General features: G+C 47.2%; 2 protein-coding genes across 3 annotated transcripts; both read right to left on the reverse strand.

Moving 5' to 3' along the window:
* Positions 1–1,493: 1,493 nt before the first annotated feature.
* Positions 1,494–6,711, reverse strand: si:ch211-106k21.5 (leucine-rich repeat, immunoglobulin-like domain and transmembrane domain-containing protein 1). 2 transcript variants are annotated; one of them, XM_062481910.1, is made up of 2 exons: positions 6,489–6,711; positions 1,494–4,473 (listed from the first exon to the last, which is right to left on the reverse strand). In XM_062481910.1, the coding sequence occupies exons 1-2, from the start codon at positions 6,499–6,501 to the stop codon at positions 3,230–3,232; spliced, it is 1,257 nt and encodes a 418-aa protein (XP_062337894.1). In that variant the 5' UTR covers positions 6,502–6,711; the 3' UTR covers positions 1,494–3,229. The 2 variants fall into 2 exon arrangements, with proteins under 2 accessions (XP_062337894.1, XP_062337895.1); XM_062481911.1 differs by lacking the exon at positions 6,489–6,711 and adding an exon at positions 4,569–4,805.
* A 536-nt stretch (positions 6,712–7,247) lies between these two features.
* Positions 7,248–17,956, reverse strand: LOC134036309 (SUN domain-containing ossification factor-like). The gene is made up of 24 exons (XM_062481191.1): positions 17,684–17,956; positions 15,581–15,692; positions 15,290–15,424; positions 14,945–15,141; positions 14,656–14,733; positions 14,278–14,413; positions 13,883–14,000; positions 13,633–13,757; positions 13,442–13,509; positions 13,250–13,357; positions 13,022–13,127; positions 12,607–12,627; positions 12,119–12,174; positions 11,271–11,353; positions 11,102–11,167; positions 10,927–10,989; positions 10,692–10,773; positions 9,266–10,543; positions 8,975–9,062; positions 8,696–8,800; positions 8,388–8,527; positions 8,206–8,297; positions 8,054–8,109; positions 7,248–7,892 (listed from the first exon to the last, which is right to left on the reverse strand). Exons 1-24 carry the CDS (start codon positions 17,743–17,745, stop codon positions 7,467–7,469), a joined length of 3,801 nt encoding a protein of 1,266 aa, XP_062337175.1. The 5' UTR covers positions 17,746–17,956; the 3' UTR covers positions 7,248–7,466.
* Between the last annotated feature and the right edge of the window lie 81 nt (positions 17,957–18,037).

An 18,037-nucleotide genomic window follows, 5' to 3' on the forward strand; every position in this document is an offset into this window, starting at 1 on the left:
TATGTGTGATAGAAGATAGACAGTTTAGAGAGATTGATTGACTATTTAGATAATTTGTCAGTAGTTCTATGCATAAGTCTGGGACAACTAGACCAGTGGCCCTCTGTATATTTCTCTCTGTGGGGATGGCAGGAGACAAAAATACTGTAAATTACTGTTACTGTACCTTTTGATGCTCAACCCTTTGACCTGCTTAGCTATATTACATTTACATTACATTACATTAGCTCATGTATTTGTTTTTCACATGAGAATGTGTATCAGCCAAGAGGGACAGTAAATCAGCCTCTTCTTCCAGGGACTTTTATCCTCCTCTCCTGTTTACTCTTTCCTGGCAGCATATTTATGGACTTGTCTATCCTAGAGGAACAACATGGTCTTCCACATCAACTCCTCTGTTCTCTCAGTGGACTATGTCCTGCCCTACAGTCACAATGACTCAACTGGTGTGCGAAGTCCCATTTGATTTATAAATGCAGAAAACTGAGTACTTAACTGCATTCTTTTGAAAAGCATATATGTATGCAGGGGCGTTGCCAGCGTGGAGAAAGGATGAAAGGTTTTGTGGGGCCCCACTGTTGTGAATTTCCATAAGTAAACTGTGCTATTCTGAAACTTTGGAAATGTCTAAATCTTCCAGGATCCAGTATTCTTTTCAACACCTGTGGTTATGTTCTGCAGAGATGGACTCAATAGCCAGTTCACCTGAAGCTGTTTTTTTGTGACGTTTTTATGATGTGCAATCCCTATTACTAACACTGGGTGATGCTCATGTAGTTTCTTGTGGACCTTGTAGTAGGACCAAGCCAATGCCAATAGATGAGGAAAAATCCCAACCCATAATATTAGAACTATTTATATCCCAGGACAATTTGAAATTGATTTGAAGCAGCAGGCTATACAAGAATGTGAGATAGAGCTCCCTGACCTCTTGAAGGTCATTCCAGTTTATTGGTGTTTATAAAGCCCTGCTCTTGAGCATACCACAGCCACCAGACCAGGACCTAAGGTTTGTTGGTTTAAGGTGTCCCAAGCTAACTTCCTGTCTGTTAAACAATGCTCTTTTGTGAAGGAAATGCTGGTCTTTAAATGTTTTCACAGATATTTTCCCCAAATATATGATAAATTATAGAAATTCTTGTCTGGCAATGAAAATGTATCTTGTTTTGTTCAGTTCACACTCATCAGAAATAGACACAATAGATAAACAATTAAATACCACCCAGAAAGACCTATCAAACTAAATTAGATCAATTGATATTTTCCTAAAATGACGATGATTTGACCTCCACTACTCTAATACAGGCAAAGATTTGCATACATGGAGACCGTGTTTTCTGCTCTGTCATTTCCTGCCGAGGGTGAGAGGAGCTGCTGCTGGGGCTAAGACCTCTGAGAACCGGACAGAGAGGGCAATTCCAGGGTGATTGCCTGCGTAACCCAATGCTTTAATTACAACCTCCCACACCGAGTGAAATCAGAGCTCGGTACCACAGATATTGAAGTGGGCTTTCAGGTAGCTAGAGAAGGCATGGGTCACTGTGGGGACAGAGTAGGTTGAGGCCAAAGAAAGGCTTCAGGCAATGTAAAAAGGTTAAAAGTTGGTTAGTAATAAAATGAGGGAAATAAATGTAAACACATTTATTTTTCGTGGACTAACAGTAGACAGAGCACTAGAAAATTGACCAGATAACAAATATATATGTTGTATATATTATTTCTATGCACATACATGTATTAAATCAGTGCTTTTTGTGAGGAGTGGTGACCTGCTGAAAGATTAAGTGACATTGTGACATTTCTTATGGTTGCCGTTGTTATTACAGTGAAAGAACTTTGTAGTAAACATTTTTCCTTTCTATGATCTATCTTAGTAGCTGATGCACGTAAATATCTGGAATAGTTTAATATTAAAGTCTATTATAGAGGTACTTCTGATTTTTCAAAGGCTTCACTTCAATCAGTGGTTTTGTCATTGAAGGTTTTGTTTTTTTTTGTTAACTGAACATAAAAATGTGTAAATTGCTAAAGTAAAGTTGACACCTTCAATGGAAAACATGAGAGTTTACACTGAAACTTGATCTGGACAATACACTTCAGTTCATTTATAAACTCCAGGAAGTTCCCCACCCTCTCTCTCAATGTGCATGGGGTAAAATCAGCTTTCAATGGCTAAAAGAATGCATTCAAAGTATGTGTTACAGACTATTATATTTACAATGTGTAATATAAAACTTCTTTGTAACCAGAGAGTTTGGAGTAAAAGTAGTGGCCTAAAAGTGGAGGCCTTCACCAAGCTGAATGCACCATGGTGATGTCTGAAGGACCTTTATGTCCATCTTCACAGTCGACATGGCTCAGTGAGGAGATGCTATCTGAAGACAGAAATTAGGAAACCTGCTTAGATAACATGACATGACTCGGCATAATGATGTTTTAGGCATTTGTATCTACTCATTTTAAAAGTAGCTTTATCTCAAGCATCATAAACATTGCACATGAGCGACAGCCTAGACATATACAGGCTTAGTTTTCTGGTTTAACTCAATGTTTAATTGTTCTCTTTAGTATTTAAATGGAAAGGGAGGTAAGGGTAATTAGGTTTGGAAAAAGCATCTGTAACAGGTCCAACTGGAATGAAATGGAAAGTTTCAGTACTGCTTATCTAGGCATAATATACTGTATGTGGGAGGGAAATGTAGCTCAAAATAGTGATCTACAGTGCTCACAAGCAAAAGGTGTCAAGATGTCCCACATTATTTACATTGCTGCACCGCATAATGTCTTACAAGACTATGATTGATCATTTAAAAAAATATTTAAATAAGTTTTAGTGGCTTAACAGAGTCAGACATGGTTGATTATGATCTCAACAAACCACATACATTCACTTTGGACCATAGGTTTGTTAATATAACACTAACAGTTTATCTGTAATGTTGAATACAAATCTAATTTGTAAAATGTATGTACAATTATGGGGAATATATAGTATTGTTTTGGAAAAACCCCTGTCAAATCCCTTTTCAAAAGTCAGTCATGTCAGAAGATTGAGTGGAGCTAATGTTCCTTTACAGAAAGTTCCACAGTTCCCACAGGAAATACTCAGGATTACATCACTTCCTCATACATGATTGTTGTGATACTGTAGTGTCGTCCCCCCCCCCCCCCCCCCCCACACACAATGTGCACAGATACACCACTTCTCTCTGGTCGCCTGGTTTAGGTGTCACGAGAGGTCTACACTCTCATATTCTCCATGGTCTGAGTCTTCCAGGTCGATGCCGGGCACTAGGCTGTAGTATTCTGTGGACTGGGTCAAGTAAGCTTTCTCCCTATCTGCAGAATCCTTCATCACCTCCGTCACACTCACAGCATCCAGTTCTTTCTTGCCCCCCACCTCCAGTCCTTCTCCGGCCCCCTGGGCGCCCTGCCGCCCTGTGCCCCCCTCTGTGGAAGATGAGTAGTGGGAGGGGGCTCGAGGCAGAGAGTCCACAGAGCCTAACTTGATCTCCACTTCCTCGTAGATATCTCTGGTGCTGCCAAGGAGGGTGGAGGAGGGGCGTAGCAGTAGCTGGTTTTTCAGGATTTCTACCCTTCCGCCACCCTCCTCCACCTTGGCCACCTGTCTGCCTGGGTGTTTGGATCGATGCTGCCTGTGCCCATTGCAGTCTGGGTGAGAGGCCTTGTTCTTGGAGGAGCCAAATGTGAGGGTCTCCTTTCTCTTCTTTGTCCTCCCGCAGCACCAACAGAGCACCAGGGCCAGGAGGATGAGGAGGGGGAGGAGGATGAAGAGGGCGGTTAGGCCTGGGGGACGGCACACATCACTCCCCCTGACTGACCACACACTCTCACCTACCAGGCTCTTGGGAGAGGCACAGGTCACGTTACCCTCGAGGCTGCTGCTGTTCCCCTGCCCTCCAGCCTTCAGGATCTCCACCAGGGAACAGGAGCAGTCCCACGGGTTGTCAGCCAGATTCAGCTTCAGCAGGCTGGACCGCTGTAGTGCAGAGGTGGGGAGAGAACGCAGGCAGTTCCCCTGTAGATCCAGATCCTGGAGCTCCTCAGAGCCCTGGAAGAAGCCTTCAGGCAACTCCCCTAAAAGGTTCATGCCCAGATCCAGCACCCTGAGACTGGTCTGAGTGGCCAGGAAGTCTCCTGGCAGCGTGGTTAGTCTGTTATGTCTCAGGTAGACCACCATCAGAGGTGATGAAGCCCAGGTAGTGCCCACCTCAATACGGCTGATGTTACAGTGGGACAGATCCAGCATCTGTAGATTGGTCCCATTGCTGAGTGTGGGCCATAGCACATGGTTGAAAGAGGAGCCAGAGTAGTTCAGACAGCAAGACTCAGTGGGCAACTCTGGTGGAAACTGGGCCAGAACGGTTGCTCCAGGGCATGCACATCCCTCCACAAGTTGGTCTCTTATAGGCCAAATGCACAATAACAAGAGACTCCATTGGCAGAAAAATCCTGAAAAACACATCACAAGACACAAATAAATCAGACTGGGGGATTAAGTCTGTTCTACTATGTCAGTTTCCTTCTATCTTTTTCTCTGTCTTCACTTTCTCTCCCTCTCCCTGGAGGGATCTACTATCAGTCCCACAGAGGTCTATCGAGGCCCTGGCACCTAGCAACGTTGCTAGAGAGTCCTGGTTGTTTGACCTAAGGCAGGTGTTGGCATGGTGATGCAAAGGGCTTGGGATCAGGAGTCCAGTTTACATCTCAACAAGGGATTGATGATGCATTCAGTAAATACAGGAGAGTCATCGTATAAATGCACTTCCACATGTCTGTGAAGTACAGTATCAGAGCAGAAATAAGAAAAATGGATGACTTGCAAGATTATGATTTTCCTGGAACTTAAACTGGAAAGCTTGAGTTACAGTTTATAAGTATACAATACAAACACACTATGGTATCATGGTGACACATAGAGCGTGAATACCAAGATAATTCACAGACAGTTTGATAGACAAAAGTATTCTCAAACTGGCATTAAACCATAAATGTTTTGAGTCAGGAAGAGGGCTGTCAGTGTGTGGCTCTGACATCACACTTCCTCACCCTCCACAATAGGGCTGGAAAGCTCCTCTGCAGCGAGGCAGGAATGTGCTAACTCCCCAACTACACAGCTAATTCACCACCAGGCCCATCAGCTGAACATAGTGCCTGGTGTGGTCACAAGCAGCTGGGACTAGCAGCTCGACATTTCAATGTCTCTGCATCAAACGGTCGGACGTTTTCTTTTACGAATACTTGTGACCAATAGAGTGCAGTATAACATAATGTGTGGAGGATTGAATGAGTTGGAAGTAGTGAGAGGGGCTTGCGAGTCAGTGGTAGTCACAATGTCCTAAGAACATGGCTGTTTCCATCATGACATGTGTTAAAGGGCTTATTATTTGTCCGATGATTTGCTTCTTTGGGCACATCAGTAAGGACTTTTAGCCATGTAGCTAAATGCTCTTGTATTCATGTCATGTCGGTTATCCAAATTCAATTTATTTACTGAAGTTATTTAAAGAAACAGCACAACGTGTTTACTTAGTAGGATTGTCCAGGGCAAGGATTTTTGTGCTCTGAGCATTTTCCTAGATTCTACTGACAGTTGTGTGCATGGGATTTTAGTTTATTGCAGTTGGACCACTGGATCATTTGGATCATGGAAGAGCCTGAAAATTGATGTTCATCAGTGGGCGGTTCAGTCAAAGAACGTTCTTACAGTTTCCTCTGAATCAAACACTGCAGAAGATGTATTAAGGCTACTACATTACCATAAAGCTGTTTGGTTCACTTTGGGGAGATTTAAAGTGGAGATACTAAGCAGAAATGAGAGACAACATTGTGCAACCGTGGGTGACAGACGGCTAAATCAAGACAGTCAGATTCTTGAGTACCATGTTTGGATTTCAATAGTCTAAAGGTTGCCCAAGATATCTTAATATATGGGAGGGAGGATAACAGGATAGCATACTCTTGTTTAAACCAAAGCAAACATTTAGTAGACATGCTGATAAATTATCTATTCATCTTGAACCAACAGCCGTAAAATGCCCTCTGGGGTTAAAGTGCATGGTGATACCTCCATGCGCCACTGAATAACACTACATTAGCAAAGAGCCAGTTTGGCCAGCTAAGATTATCTAAACACGGTTTCTTGGGAATGTCTCCTGACGGTGTGTATACAGTGAGGGAAGAGCAAGGTTTATTCTAGAGCACATAGATGATGTCACTCAACCACAATGTGAGCTGCTACATCCTCCCTGGAGTTTCCTTAGTGATAACCGCCTTACTTTTCGTTGGCAACGTGACCCCATATCCTTGATAAAAGTTCACGGACGTCTAACCTTTTTTTTTGTACTGCGAATAACTCAAATTACAAATAATAATTTAAAAGACAAATATGAATAGATCATTCTTTTACTAACAGTTTCTTTAAAAAAAGAAGTAATGCCTTTATTATTCTGTGATAATTCTCTTACCTTTTATTGCCATGGCTGCAACCTGTTGCGTTCTCTGTGCCCATAGGGTTAAGGTTATAACATTGTCCCGACCTCCCGTTCAAAACGCTTGGACTCTTCGCATCCCAATCTAAACTTTTCTCCTGAATCTGTTTGGGTGTGCCCATCCGCTGTTCAAGTGAAAGGGGAATGTTGAAATTCTGTTTGCTGTAAGTGTACGAGCGCGTCGCTCATTGAAACCTTTACAGGCACAGCGCAAAAACCTTTCCGTCACGCCCCACATTTAGTAACGATAGTGCGCACTCTGGTGGTAGTAGTGCATTTTCTAACTACAGAACTTTTTACGCGATTTCATGCATGCATGTTCTAGTATTGTCATTTTACCATGACATTTTATGAACACTGCTTTGGCTACAAGAAAAAGACTGTCAACTAATAGGTTCACAAAACTTCAGATGCATCTTACTCAGGGTGCGAATTACGCGGGGGTTTGGGGGGGTCTGACCCCCCTAATTAAGACCCCCCAAAACAGGTAAAAACAACAGGTGGGGGCGGTCATTCACGCCCTGAGAAGAAGTTTACCCCCGATTGTCTTTGTATAATTTGTACTCTGATCTTACTGTATCATACCAACTTGACTACCCACCAAAATGTATCCATTACTTAGCAAAGGCTGACTCAAGTCAACCATATGGTTAATCTAATCATACAATTTAGCTTCAACTCTGAATAATGCTGCTAAATCTGATCTTAAAGACAAAAGAAAAAGGACATGTCATGGAAGGGTGGAAAATATTTTCTTTGTTCAAAGCAAAACAAATATAAAAGCTTGAAAATAACATTACACACTAAGGGGATTGTCGTATTAAGGTCCAAGCTTTAATCGTCCTGTTTGCATACAGGCGTACCTGTCCCCCTCAAAGGGGCTGGGGGATGACAAAAGTCTGTTTTAGGGAGGACATGGGAGGCAGGGGAGCCCTTATTGAGTCCAACAGGGCCTCACAGTGCTGTGACCCCAAACGTCCCTGAGCGCAGCTCCTTGTTACCCCTCATGAGGTCCTGCAGGGTGGGGGTGGTGTCTCTGGTGTCCTTCCGTGGGGCCTGCAGCAGGTCCACCACCACACAGCTGGGCTCGGAGCGCCGGTGCTTGAACGCCCGCCTCTCCGCCCTGTTCTTGGGCGGGGGCAGGTCGTCGCAGAGGCGCGTGCAGGTGGCGATGCCGCAGAAGGACGGCTCGTCCGAGTGGGAGGAGCCTTCGGAGCTGCCCTCGGACGGGGAGTCCATGAGGAGAGGCCGACTGAGGTCTGCACCCCTCGGGGCTCCGTTGCATATAAGGGCACCGTTAGCCACGGGTGGAGAAACGACGACAGTCGACGGCTTTGGAGTCTCCGCCTTCTCGCTGGGCTTGACTTTACCTCGTTTCTTCTGGAGGTGGAAGGATTGGGAGTGGGAAAGAGAGTGGGGACATGATTCAGTCATAAAAAAAAAGGTTGATTATTTAAAACTTTGAAAGTACACTGGGTGGCAGGCTTGATTGCCCAGAAATCCTTCCAAGTCACAACCACTTCTACACAGTTGCTCCATACCTTTTTATTAGCAGGTACAAAAGTCTGTGGCTCCATCATGTGCAGGGATTCTGGACCTGAGAGCAACAAAGCAGCAAATGCTAGGTCATCATCTTAGTGGCTGGAATCAATACACAGACCGTGAAGCCCAGACACAGCTGAGTGTAACTTGCTTTCGGTGGAGGCCAACTGGCACGAATCAGAGAGCAAGAGAGGGTACGAAGCCCGTCTCTTCATGCTTGTGTCGTCCCGCAAGGAGAAAGACCTGGGAGAGGGAGAAGACAGCGTTGTTGAGGCTAACTTCCTCGAGAAATAGAGTGACGCTACCGGGGGGGGGGGGGGGGGGGAGAGATACCTGTCTGGGCTGCTGTAGCTGGGGGGCTCCTGGTCGGTGGTGGGCAGGCTGGATATCCGGCAGTGGTGAGAGCACAGCAGCAGTCCCAGCAGCAGACACAGGACCAGACACAGCAGGAGATAGCTCTGCCTGTCGGACACCTGAAGCACACGCACAGAACAGAATCACCGACTGCAGACAGAGGGGTTGAGAGAGGTGGTCAAAACATCGTCCGGAGGGACCAGAGACGACGTTCGACGAGAGCGATAACAAAAGCACGTGATAACACCATCTAGTGTTCAAGCTCATTTCTATTCGAAGGTGCTGACCTCGCTCTGCAGCTGGAGGACACTGACAGACAGGTTGAGGACCAGCTGGGTGATGTTCTCCAGCTGTCCCTGCAGGGTCTGGATGGACTCTGTCTGACGCTGGTCCTACAGGGACACAGGAGACAACCCTGCTGAGCCACTCAGAAACAAGTCAAAACACTGGCTTCTCCTATTCATATAGTGCAGGACCTGTACTGTACATAGAGACCTCCTCTATACCCGCTGTAGCACACTGGAGTAAAAGGGACTGCTTGGTATCCCGTCGTTGTTCTTGCTCACCTGTTCCTCTGCTATCCTGGACGTGTTCTGGAGCTTGATGATGGTCATGTTGAAAGCTCTCTGCATCTCCTCCATCTGCTTACGGTACCTTCAACAAAGCACCACAGACACGCTCACTGTCTGATTTCCTCCCCCCCGCAGAACTTATTTCACAAAAGGTATTTGGTCAAGAGCATTGCAAGCGCAGCGCAGATAGTATGGAGCTTTGGATGAAATGAATGCTAAACGAATATGTGGAAGTGGATTTCCTCGGCGGGGTGTCCGTGGTGTTGAGTGTGTGTGGTGCCCCACCTCTGGCTGAGCTGCTCCAGGTAGCGTCCGCTCAGGGACATGTTCACCTCCAGGGCCTTGATGCGGTTGTTCAGCCTCATGAAGACCGACTCCTTCTGGCCGGAGCCGTGCATCTGGCTGCCGGTCTGCTCTGTGACGTTGTGCTGCTCGGCGTAGAACTCCGAGTGGGAGGGCGTGTGGGACGAGGGGCGAGGTGGTTGCCCGCTTCCGTCGGATGAAGTTAGGAGGATGTCGTCCACCGGGTCCTCGCCCTTGGTTTCTGGGGGGGCGGTGTGGGTGCGTGGGGAGGCTGTGAGGTCAGAGTCGGGAAGGGAATCCTCGGGCGGGATGTTGCCCCTCTCCGGCTCTGATGGGGGGGCGGGAGGCTCTGTCGGGGGGGGGGCGGCAGGGAGGGGCGGTGGGGAGGGATCGGCTACATCAAGGGGGTGTGGAGAAGCTACCGGCTCCTGGAGGTCAGCCCCCTCTGGGACGGGCCTCTCCTCTGTGGGGGGTCCCCAGGTCTGGTCCTCTGGGGCCCTGCTGCTGGAGGTGCTCATGGTGGGGGTGGGTCTCCCCACAACCTGCCCCTCCTGGCTCCTCTCTAGGAGGGCCTGCACATCAAGGGTGGAGGTTTGGGGCATCTCCAAAACCAGGGTGGGCTTGGAGGCGGGGGTGTCTGAGCAGCTGCTCCCGGCCAGGCTGGAGGTCAGGCTGGGCTCAAGCTGAGCCGGCTCAGGCCCGGCCTCTCCCTGCTCCGCTGGGGGCTGTGGGGCCTCCGTGGAGCCTGCTCCCCCCTCGCCCTGCTCAAGCGGAGCCTCTTCAGGCTGCTGCTCCTGGGGGGGTGGCTGCTGGGGAGTGTAAGAGACAGGGGGGGTGAGGGGCAGCAGCCAGACAGGAGTGTAGGTGTGGGGGGGGGGCTCTGGAGTCCTTTCTGTCTCGCTGGGGTTCCTACGTGGGGCCGAAAGAGCCAAACACTGTTGGTGGAGGTACTCCTGGAGAGAGCAGGAGCAGGAGGAGGAGCGTCCACAGTAGTCCTGACTCTCCTGCTTCGCCCTCTCCCTAGTCCTCCGCTCCTCCTCCTCCTCCTCCCTGTCCAGCAGGGTGATGGTGGGCTGGGGCGGGTCAGCCTCCTCCTCCTCCATCAAAGTGACCACCATGTCCCCCTCAGGGGGGGGCTCGAGCTGGGGGGGCTCTATGGGGGGGTCCTCAGGAATGAGGGGGTCTACAGAAGGGGATTCTGGGACAGGGGCATCGGGGTCCACCTGGATAACACGCTGGTCCAGCTCTTCGATGCCTGGCCTAGAGAGAGGGAGAGAAGGGGAGAGAGTTAGAGAGAGAGAGAGGGTATGAAAGTGAGAAAGGATGAGAGGGATGAGAGGGAACAAAGGGATGAGAGGGAACAAAAGGAGAGGATGACTGTACTGTTTGACAAAGGGTTGTTACTTACACAGGGGTGAGGAGGACCTCAGGGTCCAATTGAGATGAGCTGGATGAGTCCGTCACGTTGACAGTCTGGCCTGTAAAGTTGCCTGGGTGGATAAAGAGAGAGAGTCCCTCCAAAACTTACAAGAGAAAACAGAGCTCTAAAAGTCTCATCAAAACACCAAAAATATGTATTCACTTCTGTTTGAAATCATTGCGTTTCTCAGTAGCGAATGAGGGAGCAGGATGTTGGGCCCTACCGTCCAATGAGGCGCCTGCCCCGAGAACGTCCGCGATGTTGTTCACCATGTTCAGGATGACGTCTGAGAACACGAGAGAACCCCATGAGAACCCGGTCTCTCCCCAACCATCCACTCAGCGCACGGCCTTTCAGGCACACTTCACACGTGGGACGCACTCATCTATGTGACTCACCCGTGGCTGATCCAATCAGGTTGTTGGATGACTTGGCTTCTTGGGGTACATAGCCAGGTGGGTAATCTGTAGAGCGCATTAAAACAACAATGATCCAACGTGTATTGAAAGCAAAAGCTATCCCTGGCAACTTAAGAATCAGTTAGTTAGGAGAGTTGGAGGTCGTCACCGAAGTAGTCATCTTGGTCGTCTGGTCTCTCAGAGGGTTCGGCTATCTCCTCGTACTCCTCCACCATGCTGGTTCCAAACACCCTGGAACACAGTAGGGCCGACATGATGGTCAGTTCTCCTCTCAGTACCATGCTTGGCCACCAGGAGGCATACAGAGCCACAGAACAGTAAGGAGCACAGGCTTCAACATGAACAGTAACTAGTAAGTAATGCTATACCAGGTATGCTGAACACGCTGTTAAATAAAGGGGTCTAACTCAGCATGCACGGCTGTGGACCATTTATCATTAAAAGCCAATGTGTTCCAATCTACAGTTCTATACAATGACCTTCCTTTGGACCCTAGTGGTTGGCAGACATGTAGCAGTACACTGTGTTCCACAGACTTTTTTTTTTTTTTGGTATAATGTTCTTATAAGAAACATACATAGGCTGAGGGGAGTGGCCGTACGTTTTGAAGACAAAATGTTCTGCAAACTCCAGGGCTGCCCCCCCGTCACCAGATGGTTTATTTATTATGGCACTGGAGTGAGAGTGCCAAGCTCAACAGGACTGGTGGCTGCATGTTACAGTCTGCATCAGGGCCTAACAGCCTCACCAACTGTTTAATGGGGGAGGGGGACATTAGGCACAGAGCAGGGTTTATCTGCCCCCCCCCTCAACTTTAAAGAATGACATAACAGCTGCATGTCTGCAAGATTTTGGCATCGATGATTATGAACGATCTGACGCGGCACACAAACGCTCATGTACAGGAGCTCCACGGGGACATATACGCCAGATCTTTAGAACTGGGGTGCGGGTAGCTACATTCACCCTGGAGGTGTCCCTGCGTTCAGGACTGACCTTATGAGACTGAGAGGACAGAAGTGCTCCGAGCCAAAGTGGGACAGCAGCTCCACCTGAAACACACAGACACGGGTCACTTCCTGCGGATGCAACATGGACCCACTCCACACCGCAGCAGCAATCAGGACAAACGCACACTCGGCATAAACAAAGCTGAAATCTGGCCTGGTAATCTGTCATTTCAAAACTGGTTTGACGGCTGAAATTCACATGGTTAGTATTCACAAAGGATGATTGTATTGCCGTTTAGCGAGATAACATGTATTAGATGGAAGGCGCGCTTTAAAGCTTTTGATCTGCACACTCCAATACTTGAAGAAAGCTTGCGATGGACTTCTGACAAATGATGATCCTTGTTTTGTTTTCCATGGTTACTGCGCTAGCTGCGACGAATATGTTAGCAAGCCTCTCCTGTAGTGAGCACCACCAAAGCCTCATCCCTCCACCCTCTCCTCCACAGACCTCTAAGACAGAAAGGGGCTAACCTTTATGTACTTGGTGAACATCTGAAGCAGGAAAAACAGAAGAGAACAGCATTAATAGAAGGGGAGAAATAAGTATTCAGAACAGAGACCAGGCGAGTGCTTGCGGGTAAGTCCCTGCTTAAGACTGCTGTCGTCGTCTTGGTAAACATGATGACGAGCAGAAGAAGGGTTTCAAACGTTTGTCATTTGTTTTTGTTTAGCAAAGAAGCACTCTGATACCTCTCATGGGTGAGCTCATTTTAGAATCAGAAAACTAGCATGGAAACATGATCAACAGCACACAGGGAGTGACTATGAGACCCGAACAGGACTGGATAGAGGAGGACTCTAGTCTTCATTGGTAGAGTAGGAACGCAGTAGAGAACAGATGGACTACAATGGGACCAGAGTGAGTCAGAGGCCATCCGGTACACACCTTGACGTATTTGGCATACAGGTGCTCGTCCAACGGAAAGCTCTGGACCGTGCGTTCGTCCCGACCGTGAAAGGTTCCCAGCTTCAGCCATTTGTTGGTGGGGTACCTGAGGGAACATTGTTCAGCAGACACGCTCACTGAGCTGCCCACTAGGCAGAAGAACCCTTCTTCCAGGTTTTGTTTACTTTAGCGCAGTGTCACCATTCGAGATCTATTGGGGTTTCAAACCTGTCACTGATGGAGACCAGGAAGTCTTTGGGCGTGGAGGAGAAGAGCTCAAAGTTAGCAATGTCCAAACGCTTCACCTGGATGGGCTCGCAGAGCTCGATGACAAACCTGTGGGTGGAATGGAGACGGATCAGAACACCAATACACACAGATGTAAAGACACACACACACACACATCTTAGGAACACTCACCAGATCTTGTTGCTACAGGGGTTCAGCATGTAAAAGTCCATGTTCTCCATCAATATAGCGCAGGTGCTCTGAGACAACAGAATCAACCGGTAAGAATCTACTGACACAGCTCTGGCCAAGACAACAGACGGGAAGGTCCACAACAGACCCAGCAGGGAGCTTCCATGTTGGAAGACAGACAGTGTTTATACCTTAGCCTCTGGGTTAGCCCCTAGGATCTTGGCCCCACACTCCACCGAGGCATAGTTGTTGAAGTTCTTCTGAATCTTCTTCACAGCACGGGAGGCCCCACTGGAGGAGGTGTGAGTGGACTGGACTGTGAAGATGAGTGGTGGTGTTGGCCGGGGGAAAAGAAAGGATGAGGAAGAGAGAGAGCTCTCATGAAAAGGGGGACGTTCCTGGGAATATTCAAAAGAACAAGCCAGGGCCACCGGCTCTTACTCTTCTCCTTCTCCACCTCCATCATCTTCCTTTTCCACTCGTCAAACGTTGGGATGTCCTCTGGGTCCTTGGAGGCCAAGCTGGGATCCGTTTCCGTGGGAATGTGAGAGCTCAAGCCCTATCAACACAAATTCCCGTCAGGACACGATGACACACTCGCATAACCCATCTGCATGAACATACAATAATAATACATTTGATTTGTATTGCACTTTTTATCAAAGGAATCTCAAAGTGCTACAGAGCATATAATAATGCAAATTAAAAAGAATCAAAGTTAATATGTATATATATATATATATATACATACACATGAAGTCAGCAGAATAAATTGGCCATTCTTTGACACACCACACATATGCACGAACACACAGACCAGGATTGAGATCCAGTACCTGTTCTTCCAGCAAATGGGATGTGTTAGTTCCCAGAGCTGAAGAGTCCTGGCTGGTCTGGACTAGTGGCGGCTCCGTGTGGCTCTTGGTCCCACCACCATGGACATTGGACGTGTTCTCCAAGACCACTGGAACACTACAGGAGGAGGGCAGAAGAAGTACGACAAACTGTCAAAAGATATTTACATCTGGATCGAATAGTTAGGGCATAGATAGATTGTATTTGTATTGCACTTTACATTTGAAACAAATCTCAGTGCTACAGTTAAAATTGTAAAAACAAGGGAAGAACATATATATAAAATACAAATAGATAATGAGTATAATTAGGGCACCCTGTATTCAGGTGAGAGAAAGAACAGGAGAAGCTGTCCTCACCTGGAGAGGTCACAGTCAGCCGAGCCGGCATCGCTGTGTTCAAGTAAAGGCGTATCATCCACAACATCACCGGATACCCTGGAGAGGAGGAGAAGGACACAGAGAAAGAGAGAGTGACGTCTTTTGCAACACTTAAACCAAGTGACCAACTCATGAAAAACCCAACCAAATTCATATTTTGGTTGTTATTTTGCAGCTTCCCAGGAGAAGAGCGATGAGTGTAATAACAATCATCCATGTATCCGAGCAAGCTGGCAGGGGGACAGGTGGAGTATCTTGGCATGCTTACATATCAGAGGAGGAGGAGTCCTGTGCTGAATGGGGGGTGGAAGGCTCCTCAGACACAGGAACAGAGGGGGGAGGGGGGAGGTCAGAGGTGGGAGAGGGTTCCTGGTCCTGGGCGTTGGAAGCTTCCGGAATCAGCTGCTCCATAACTGGCTCAGGCTCAGGCTCGGGCTCAGTCACCGGCTCCTGCAACTCCCAGGCCTGACATGAAAGAGATGTAGAAAGAAATATCAAGAATCAAACCAATACACGGGTTACCTCTGATAGGTAACCCTAACTGTCTGGTCTGTTACTAAACACAAAGACCAGAAGGTTCCGCAATTACGGTTTTGTCTAAACCGGCACTTACCCGTTCCTCTACCTGTTTCCGGTCCTCTATAAAGGCCAATTCCATCTTCTCGTCTTCTTCATCTTCAAGCTTTTCCTCTGTCAGCAGGTTGTCCTCAGACAGGGACTGGAAGTCTGGCACCAAGGCCAACTCAACCTGAGCCACACCCACACAGTACAATTAGTAGCAGTACAGTACTTTTGAAGTTCTTTTTGAGAACGGAACCATCAACAACATTATCTGTAAGGTTTTACATTGCAAGGACCGTGCCCAGTGTGAGACCAGGAAGTAACAGGTTGTGTTCTGCAGTACCTGGAGATGATGTAAGCTCTTCCCTGGGTCTTTATTTGTGCTGGTTTCCTGAGCAGGCGTGTTGGGGGCCCCTGGGGGCGGCTCTGTGCAGACAGCATACCCACTGCAGGGCCTGCGGGACATGGGAGAGGACGATGTGGGTCGAACAGCAGACATGTTTGTTTAAGTCTTCATTTCAAATAACCCCTCCGTTTGTCAAGCCTTGTACCGTCAAAACTTTCACAGGTTTTACCAGGTGTTTTCAATAGCAAGCAAGGACAACAATCCTGTGTACCAACGGTGAGTAATTCTGTACACAAACAGAGGAAGCCGCCTTGTGTCCAGGCTGATGTCATGAGAGAGAAACCAGATGTCCAAGATGCGTAGGCCCACACGTGGTATCTTATCAGTCCCAGTGAGGGAGAGGTCAAAGTCAAAAAGCAATGCCATGTGACAGCAAGGGAACGTAGTAACCACACACCATCTGGTTACAGAGTCTGGGAAATTGTCATTGTCACAGCTGTCCCACCCCAGGTAGAACTACAAAAAGGAGCGCCAACCACTAACTATAGCTTTCAATAGTTACTGACTCACAACAGTGTCACATTCCAATGGGTACAAAGGTCTCTGTGTTAAGATGTTTAAAAATGCATCACCAACCTGACCTTGTAAAAAGTCTGGATGGATTTTAAGCTCGTAAAATAAATTGTCTACTTTCACAGGCATGAGTCACACGACACAAAGCTAGGTGATTAGAGGGGAACAAATAGGCCAAGCCTTGACTGCTAACAGTTTCCCTTTTAATTGAAATCCATTTTAAAGCATTTATGAATAATATATATCAAAGGAATATAGTCAAATTCAGGTCTTCTTAATTAGTAGCAAATCCATAATTCAACAGTAAGATGTGTCTGGCTGTGTGGTGGTCGACAATCTGACACAAATGTAGGACAAACGCCCCATGTGACCCACTGGAAAGCAGTAGGAGTCATTTACAGAGCTGGGCTCCACTCCATCAAGTCTCATTTTAAATCCAGGAGGTGTGTCTGTCACTCATGCAATGGTGCTCCACCTCTAACGTACTGAACCTGCATATCTGCATATCAGGGAGTGGGCATGCCCTGCAACCACAGGAAATTGACATTCTCTGACTGTGCAAAGATCGAAAGATACCTTACACATCATCACACCGTCCTCCAGCTCATTTTTGACTCATTCATGTGGCTGTCCAGACTAGCGGTGTGTCAAAGTTCAACCCTTGGAAATCGACTAGTCCTCTATAACCTCTATAAATAACAGGTGTGAGACAAGGCCTTTACAACAATAAACATGAAGTTATATGGGGTACATTTCTTGCTTTATTCATCTTGAACTGTAAAGTATGTCAACTAAAAGTAGGCCAGGTTAACATCCCACCCATTTCTCAGTTTAATCCAGTAACATCATGTGTTTGGGGTCAAACAGCAGCAATGACCCACTTGAGCTCTCTGCTCTCAATCTCCTAACACTATAATGTCCTGAACGTATTGCACCAGATGCACTCACTTTACCATAGTCACATCCCGCTCTTGACCAACAACTGTAGCTAGTAGCTAACTAGCTAACAGGTTTACAGAACTCCTGGTCAACCAGCTTGAGTGACATGGTGCGTGGATAGGATCAAATGTAGGCTAATCCTGTGCCAGAGCAGAGGAAAGAGAAGAAGTCAAATCTGTTACCCTACATTAGTTGTCATGGGAGATCATGTTTTCTTCCAGTGCCATTTGGATAAGTACAGTCAGACAGTCACCACCTAGCTGGGTTGAAATTCACCAGCTCCTATAGCTAGCTACGCTAATCGAATTAGCTATACAAGTGTTTGGCGCACAGTAGCGAACAATGAGTGTCATCTAAAAGCTGAAAGACAGCCAAGTGCAGCAAACTACCTGTACATAACCATTATTATTATTGTTGCAGTAGTAGCTACACTATAAGTTAAAGTCACGTTTGACAATGTCTCTTCCAAAACAATGCGTCTACTTCTTGAATCTTGCTTGGTATGTGACACTTCTCGTTGTTAGCAAGCTGGCTAGACCAGCTATCTAGCCACACTAAAATAATATCTCGCACGTACTGTAAACTCACCAAAACAGTGCAGCTACAATGAAGCACACTGACACCACTCGCCACAGTCTCTTCTTCATCATCCTCCCGCTGGGACAAACATTCTCGCCGTCGATGTGAAAAACGTTCAGTCTGCCGCTGTATGATAAACCTAGTTTTGTTATCGTGTAAATGTCTAACTTTTTCTATGAGCCCCGCTATTTCCTAGCTTCTCGCCAGGACATTGTTGACAGTGTTTAACGGCTCAATCTGATTCCGGGTACAGTTGTCAAATCACCACCAACCTGCTGGCTGTTATTACGTGTTCCTGTTCCGTCCAATGACAATGCAGTAAAACGGTTGCGCAGATACACCAAGATTCAGCATGGAAGACTG

Source organism: Osmerus eperlanus, chromosome 16 (assembly GCF_963692335.1).
Source record: "Osmerus eperlanus chromosome 16, fOsmEpe2.1, whole genome shotgun sequence".
NCBI classification, from domain to species: Eukaryota; Metazoa; Chordata; class Actinopteri; order Osmeriformes; family Osmeridae; genus Osmerus; species Osmerus eperlanus.